The sequence below is a fragment of the Crocodylus porosus genome, unplaced genomic scaffold (genome assembly GCF_001723895.1).
Source record: "Crocodylus porosus isolate Cpor-Errol unplaced genomic scaffold, CroPor_comp1, whole genome shotgun sequence".
In the NCBI taxonomy this organism is placed as follows: Eukaryota; Metazoa; Chordata; order Crocodylia; family Crocodylidae; genus Crocodylus; species Crocodylus porosus.
Window position 1 is genome coordinate 83903953 of NW_017728943.1, and position 8127 is coordinate 83912079.

Consider the following 8127-nt stretch of genomic DNA (forward strand, 5'->3'; position numbering starts at 1 on the left):
TTGTCTAACTTTATCCCAGCTGTACGGTTGGCCCAATGAAAGTTAAAAAAAAAAAAAAAAAAAAAAAAAAAAATCCTTGTGAACCACATAATTCCTGGACCGTCCTGGCTAGATCACCAATACTAATCCATGAAAGAAGTATGTTTAAAATAAGATACTATTTCTTCTCACAGTACACACAGAGAGATGGAGCTTTTGTTGTCTATGAATAAATAGAATGGACTGTTCAGTAATCAAGTCACTATATTTGGTTTGGGATTCTATTTAGATAAAAAGGGCTATACTCACCTTGAATTGTCCATATAATGAAATCATAGAGAAGAAGAGAACAACTGCCAGAGGACCCCAAAAATCAGGATTGTCTCTCACTACTTGTCTGTTAAACCCAAGTGATGGCATAGGCATCAGCACACATCGAATTTTGTAGTAAATATCTTTCAGATCAATGTCTAGTTCCTCCCTACAAGTGCAAAACAAAAGCATTACTATATATTCTGATTAACAAAGCAATTTATGCAAGGGATGATTAAAACCAATGAAAAATTAGTTCAGGAGCTTCATTCCCAAACTGTGTTATAATAGTCAAACCTAGACATAATGAATGTATAACTGCCCTGTGGAATACAAACCTACTCTTCATAAAGAACAATGCCATATAGTAGAGGGAACCTATGCATTGTCACCCCACAATTTCATTGCATTTCTCATTAGTTCTCTAGAAGAAAACTGAACATGGGCGTTTCTTCTATTCTGGACAGGAAATACTATTTAAGAACCTACCTAGCTTTGTATGTGGGAAAAGTTATACCACTCTTGGAGTAACAGATTAAGTATTACATTCTCTACAAATATCGGTTCTGTCCCAACACTTTTTATTTCAGCATCTGAAAACACTTTAAGAAGAGGATACTGTGGATTAACCTCATATGACAGATTTGTGGGGGGGAAAGAAAAAGGCATGGAAGCTAAGTGACCTAAAGGTGACAAATCAAACTTCTTGAAGAACAAGTTTCACATTATGAGATCACAAGTCTTCCTTTTCCCACTATGTTTCTGTACATGATGCAGATAGAGCTGAAGTTTGGCCGATCTGCAGTACTCTCTGGCTTAAAAATTAGTATTTAAATGCATCATATGAACAGGATAATATTTTTAATGTAAAAGAATAACATGAAGGAGTGTAGAAAGAAGGCTGTGCTTGATTTTTGCTATTTCCAAAATGAAGTTTATTTTACTGAACTCAACCAGAAAGTTCTAGTCTGTAGCAGAGTAACTGGTTTTTCTAGCATTCCGATTAAGAATGCCATGAAGAGATGTTTATCTTGAAGTTAAATCTCAAGTCAAAAAATCCTTTGGCCACCTGCATCAATACTAGCAGTTGTCATCATCAGTGTATTTACCATGTATTTATTTCAGGCAGTAACTGCTAGCACTCATTTTACATTATAGAAGACTCTGAGGTTGTTTCTTGGACAGGGCTCAAGGAACTCACTTTATTGACAGCACACACACACAAAAAAGGGAGGAAAAAAAAAGACATCATCTAAGGCTCAATTTTTTAATCATAATGGGTACACTAAAACTCTGAACTGACCAAGGCTACTTAAAGTCTATTTTTACCTCCACTTTCACCCTTCCCCCAGGCAAGGTTAAAGTAATGTATTTTAGTTTTCTTCCTTCTCTCATAATAAAAAGAAATCTGAATGAAAGTGTAGTAATATAGGTCTTCACTACAACACCAAAAATACAATAACAAAATTAAAATAATTTGTCACTATGAAATTCTAATCATGAAAGGAGAATTACATAGGTCACTGTTTTTCAGGAAAAACAAAAACATCTAACCAGAAAATAAAGACAGATATCAAAGAGTAATTATGACATACAGAAGTGGCTTGTTATCTTCTGGGTCATCATCATCTTCTACTTCCAGAAGCCAGCCATACCCTCTTTGTCTCAGGAATGTAGTTGCAGAAGATTCTTTGATGAACTCTCCTCCTCCACCTCCTAGATTTAGTTTAACATCTGGCGATGCTATGGAACCGCTAAGATCTTGGAACAAAGCGAAAGAAAGACATCCATGTTCATACTCTCCCTAAAGTCAGTCTTAATTTCACCAGAATGAGAAAATAAAGTTTTAAACAGCTACCTGCTACATTTATGAACTTTTCCAAGTTACAAAATAAAACTCTATACTATAAAAAGATGTATGATTTGAACATGATAACATTTTTATACAGAAAAAAAAAAAGTCTCCCTCTTGACCAAGCTATCCCACTGCTGTACTGCCAACATTTTAGTAGCTAGCATTACCCACTTGTATAGGGGTGGATAGATATTTTGATTTGACAGTTTCAGTCTTGTCTTGTAATACAAAACATTTCAAGGTATAAATCAATCAACTAACTCACTGACTATACTAGCTTACAGAAAAACAGTAGCCTTTTGTTTAGTGCTTAAAATTAATTACACTCAACCTGCTTTGAAGTCCATCTTTGCATACTGTCACCTTTTCACACTACCTCATTTCTCCTATGCATAGCAGCTTCTAAAAAATTAGTATTTCATGGATAAATTTCAAATTTGTAGTTCGAGTTTGACATAAATTAACATTTTTAAAAGAAACCTAGAACTGCACAGGCCCAACTTTTGTTCATTCAGATACTACACAGGGTCTAAACAAACAGTAGGGCTCTTCTCCAGTATGGCAATGCACTAGAAGAAGCAGAGCAGCCTTCAATCCACTGCAGGTGTGCAGCACAACATGAAACTTGCAATAAGTTTTACTTAAAACTTTATTCTGCATTCTGAGACAAACCAAATGAGATGGTGTTAGAATGATAGCTGAAAAGAAAGAAACCAACTGAGAGAGAGAGAAATGGAAAACGAAACAGGGAAAAGTTAAGAAAGATAGAATGGAATTCACAGAGTCAAAAATCAGATTTTTCCCCCATGTTAATGCTTTGAGAAGAGGGGTCAACAACATACAGCCTGCAGGCAGAATCCAGCCCATAAAAAGATTTTATCAAGCTTGGAACAATTATGACCACATCATGGTTAGAATTCCTTTGCCACAACAGTCTTCTCACAGAGAAATGTATAGTTTATTATGAGCTGTACAAAGCTTATGGTGTCCTAAGCACTGTACAGTAAGGCTACATGTTAAAAAACAGCAAAGGAAACAAAAAGCAACACGACTTTCCCCAACAGGGAGGTGCAGTAAAGTTACTGGTAATGCCAAGTTGGTCAAATGATTTGGAACTTTTCTGAGACTTGGTTTTGATGCTCCTAGATTTTGAATCTCCTAGATAGCTTTCAAGAAAGAATCTTTTCTCTCCCTGTCTTGTATGACTTTCATCTTCTTTGCCCAGTAAGAAAGGGAGCCTTGATGAAAAGAAATAAGATTAGACCAGCATAGTAAGTTTAAAAAAAAAAAAAAAGAGAGAGAAAAAGCTTATTCTATATGATAGACAGCAACATTTTTCAGCCTGGATAAGTTGCATGTTTTCCAAATGCAAATGCATCTGTCCCGAGGTGATGCCATTAGTGGACACATCAGCGTAGACCTGGTGCAGGTATTAAGAACAAAACACTGCCTAACCCTGCTTATATTTTTGCTTCTTTATTATGCTAGTAGCAACAAGAGACAAACATACATAGCTCATCTTTTGCAAGCCTCCAGATTATTTTGGCTAGAGGAACATACAGTATCTATGTAGTCAGCCAGCAAAGATTCCCATGCCAATTCCAGTTTCTGGGTATGAGACCCATGAATCGGAGCTTACAAGGCTGCACCAGTATATGGACTGATCCATTAACTGTAACTAGAGACCTACACATGTTCTTCTGCTGAAACACTGCTGATGTGAACTGAGGCACGGAGAAGCCCACCTCTAGCCAAAATATCAATGACATTACAGTGCTCAATATAAACGCACATCTTCCTGGAGTTAAGGCAAACAGCTCTGAAGTATCAGAGTATATCATATCCAATTGTGGCTTATCTTTTGTTATACTCTGGAGATCTTCACAAGCTCCAGCTAATACTCATCTCCCATCAGTTACAGCTCTCAGTAAGGTAACCCTGTGTGGGGGTTGGGACACAGCATCTAAGTCACATCAGCCTTCACCTCCAACTGGCACCACCTCAACTTACAGACTAAGGGCCTTGTTACAGGTTCAAATGAAAGCTGGGTAGTTATAGTTATTACACATTTCCAAGCACTAACTTTGCAGCTGGTTGGCTCTGTATAGCCAGAGTCACTTTTCCTGAGTGACAATCACTTTGCACCTGTGGCTGGCCTACATTTGCTGCATGACTCACCAGTGAACTGCAGAATGTATAATGCACAGCAAAGGCCCAAGTAACAGCTACCTAGAGCAGGGGTACTCAACCTTTGGTCCGCAGGCCAAACCCAGCCCATGGAGAGGACATCTGGCCTGCAGGCATCTCCCACTGGGATGGAAAACATGGTGTTTCTTCTATTCTGGACAGGACAGACCACTTAAGAACCTCACTAGCTTTGCATGTGGCAGGGAGTGGTGACAGCTTCATGCATCTGGATCCACCCTTACCTCGGCCATCATCCATGCAGCAGGCTCAAAACCAGACCCACTTCCCACCTGTCTGGATCAGGGCTACTCTGCTCTTCCCACCCCCACCACCCCTCAAATCCAGATTGGGGTCACTCCACTCCCTGAGCCTATCCTGGATGGATAAGGGAGGCCTGCACACCCGCTGCAGTTGCATCAGGCCCACGGACCAGATCCACCCCACAGAGACACCTGGCACAGCCCAGGCCCTGGCAGGGCAAAATGTTTGGGCACCCCGACCCAAAACAGCTCATTTTTAAGTGGGATGTGCCCCAAGGGTGTTTACAGATGTGCTCTGGGGGGGTGGGAGGTGCTCTAATTAGCAAGCCAAGCAAATTAGAAGTGCCCGAGCACCACATGTACCAAAAAACAGCAGCAGGCACACTGAACTTAAAGCTCATGGAACGCATGCAAGGTTGAAGTGCCCTGCTGCCATTTTTCAGCACAGGGATGCTCATACAGGTGACACTGGAGATCATGGACAGATTAACACACTGGCCAATGCAGCCCACAGTTGCCTGGGTTCAGTGCTGCCTGATAACTATTCTTCAATTTTGACCCAGTGCTCAATCAATCAATCAGGGGTGAGCAATATAAAGCAAATAAGAAGGCTTATTCGCATATTTCTCTGCATACCAGGCACCAGAAAATATGCAAACAAGTTCTCCGGTTATTTTTTTCTATTGCTCACAGGAACTCGCCAGTGAGTGAGCACTGGGGCACCCACTTCCGAAGCACCAGCACTAGGAGAGGAAGAACCCCAAACAGACCGGGGGGGGGGGGCCCTCTCACCGTCGGCGTCGGCGGAAGAGACGAAGGTGAAGTCGCCGCTACCAGGAGCGTAGAGCGGCGGCGCAGGGCCCGGCGGTTGCATGTCCCCGCCGGCGCGGAGCCTGGAAGGCCGGGGCGGCGCGGGGACGCGGCGGGGCCTAGTCCCGGGGCTCGGCGCAAGTGGCGGCGGCTACAGCCCGCGTCCCCCAGTGCGACGCCCTGACTCCACCAGCGCGGCACCGCCCCGCCCATGGACAGCCTGTAACGCACCGCCTCATTGGCTGCTTGAGAACCTCGCCTCCAGAGACTCCCCGCCCTCTCAGCTATGCTTCCGGGTGACCCGAATGTAAGGCTGGACCTGATTGGAGAATACAGAACTCTAACCCCCCCCCCCCCACCTATGGTAGGGTTTGATTTGTTCCAGAATCACCCCCCACATTTTTATTTGGATGTTTCCTGGGCAAATACAACCAGGCCGCGCGCCTCGCCTTTCCGCCTCCGTCATCACCACGCCCCCAACTGCCATGTATGTAGCATTCACGTCACCCGCTCCGCTCCTACCCGAGTGCTAACTGCGCAGGCGCAGAACCTGGCTTGGGCCCAGTTGCTGACTCTACGGAGGCGCGAGGCGCTACTGCTGCAGGGCAGCTGGGACGGGATTTGCGTTCGGGTCGCGAATGAGTCTGGCGCCCTCCCGCACTGCCAGTTGCCTGGTTTTTCCCTTGCCTGAGCTGTTGGTCCATTTGCCGCCCCTGCTCCCGTTTTCTGCTCCCTGGTCTGTGCCTCTCTAACTGCCCTCCTGCTCTACTTTCTGCTCCCTCGTCTACGATCCCTGCCTGATCTCCTGCTCCTTGCTTATTCTTATGCTTCATAGTTTATGCCCTCCACCTGGTTTCCTGCGCTGCTTTCCACTCCTTAGTTGATGCTGGCTGACCACCTGCTCCACCTTCTCCCTTGCCTGCGCTCCGTGCTCATTCTCTTCCCTACTCTGCTCCCCCTGACCTATTATGCTCCCTTCCTGATCTCCTGCCCTACTTTCTGCTCCCTGCCTATTCTCTTTCCTCTCCTGCTTGCTAATCTGTGCTCCCCCACCTGATTTCCTGCTCTGCTTTCTGCTTCCTAGTTTTACTACCTGCAAAATGGGTATGACAAGGAGGCCCTGAGCAAAGCCATTTTTATTTTATGTAGTGATTGGTAAATTTTTAAGATTCCAGGTACCCCTTCTTAGACTTGAGGCACCCTCAGTAAAGGCCACCACTTAGTTTTCACTTGTGTTTTGGCTACAGACAAAAATAGAGCAGTTCTGTTGTGAAGATACCAGAAAGGCCACAAGAGGTCAGAATGTTTTTAACACCGGAGAGTTCAAATAGGAATCTATAGGTTTATATTGTCATCTCATGACATGTAAGAGACACAAGAGAACCTATACAGAAATTTCAACCAAGCATTTTTGTCTTTTCCTCAGTATTCACATTGATAAAAAGCATCATGTAAAAAATTGTCTTTTTCTGTAGATGCCATTAAAGAACTGGTGTCCTCTTTCTGGTTTATGCCACCAGAGGGCACCATACTACTTTTGTTGCATCAGATTAGCCAGGATATTAGGCCCAGGAGGATATAATGAGTAAAATGTTGTAAAAACATTATAGTTCAAATCTGCCATGCTATATATTTGCTTGCATCTAGCTAGATGCATCCATATATAACAATATGTACAAGGGGTGGTTACAACAGATATTTTTAATAACAGGGATGATACATTTGAGTGGCAGAAAGAAGTTTAACAAGGCACTAGGGTGCAACACCCTGGGTACCTAGCTTAAAGGTTACCTGCAGTGTAGCTCAGGGGTGGGCAAACTGCGGCATGGGGCCTGGATGCATCCCACCAGGCCATTCTATTCTGTTTGTGGGGCCCTTAAAAAATTTAGAAAATTAATATTTATCTGCCCTGGGCTGCCTGTCACGCAGCCCACAATGGCTTGCCAAAACTCAGTAACTGACCCCCTGCCCGAAATAATTGCCCACCCCTGGTGTAGCCTCTATAAATAGTTTTCCTAGCCCCACTTTTCTTTTAGAAGGAACATGCAATACAAAAACTCAGCAGAACATTCTGCAAGGCTTCCTTTGCAGTGCAGTGGAAAGTCACATGTAGCAGTGGTCAGAACCTTGTGCTACTTACTGAGGGAGGGTCTGGAGCTCACAGATGAAATGCAGGAAATAGTTAATGTTGTTTGGGAAGAGGTACGCCAAGTATCTCACAGATGGTGCCAGTTTGGCATCTCCTTTGTGTAAAGTCTGGCAGACATTTTTGCGAGTAACGAGAATACATCTAACCTTGGTCCCCCAGTAACACGAGTAATTAAACCAGAACTTGTTTGAGAAAGAGCTACACTGAGAATGCCAACATAGCGTCATCAACAACAGGATATTGCCTAACCTAAACAAGCAGAAAGTAGAAGTACTGAAAAGCGGTAGTCAGCTGGGACATATTGGCAGAGTGAGATAACTGGTTGCTTGTTGAGAGCATTTTGTGACAGAGAGCCACCTGATTTAGGTAATTAATTTCCTTTCTTATTTCTGGCTTATCCCTTGAATGCCTGTAGCACAGGGGTGGGCAATTATTTTGGGCGGAGGGCTGCTTACTAAGTTTTGGCAAGCCATTGAGGGCCACATGACAGGCAGCCAGGGGCAGATAAACATTCACAGTTTCATAGTTTCTAGGGTCGGAAGGGACCTGAACAGATCATCTAGTCCGACCCCCTG

General features: G+C 43.5%; 2 protein-coding genes across 3 annotated transcripts in view; one reads left to right on the top strand and one right to left on the bottom strand.

Annotated features, from left to right (window-relative positions):
- YIPF4 (Yip1 domain family member 4) overlaps nucleotides 1–5553 on the bottom strand; it is a 16936-nt gene extending 11383 nt beyond the window's left edge. Inside the window, exons 1-3 of the mRNA XM_019549714.1 lie at nucleotides 5386–5553; nucleotides 1887–2052; nucleotides 289–460 (exon numbers count right to left, since the gene is read on the bottom strand). Of these exons, the coding sequence (XP_019405259.1) occupies nucleotides 289–460; nucleotides 1887–2052; nucleotides 5386–5467 (420 nt within the window). The 5' untranslated portion in view covers nucleotides 5468–5553. The remainder of the gene's footprint in view (nucleotides 1–288; nucleotides 461–1886; nucleotides 2053–5385) is intronic.
- Nucleotides 5554–7805: 2252 nt separating this feature from the next.
- NLRC4 (NLR family CARD domain containing 4) overlaps nucleotides 7806–8127 on the top strand; it is a 26273-nt gene continuing 25951 nt past the window's right edge. Inside the window, exon 1 of one of the 2 annotated variants that reach the window (XM_019549712.1) lies at nucleotides 7806–7918. The gene's annotated coding sequence lies outside the window, so the exon portion shown is untranslated. The remainder of the gene's footprint in view (nucleotides 7919–8127) is intronic. The other variant, XM_019549713.1, reaches the window with a different exon arrangement.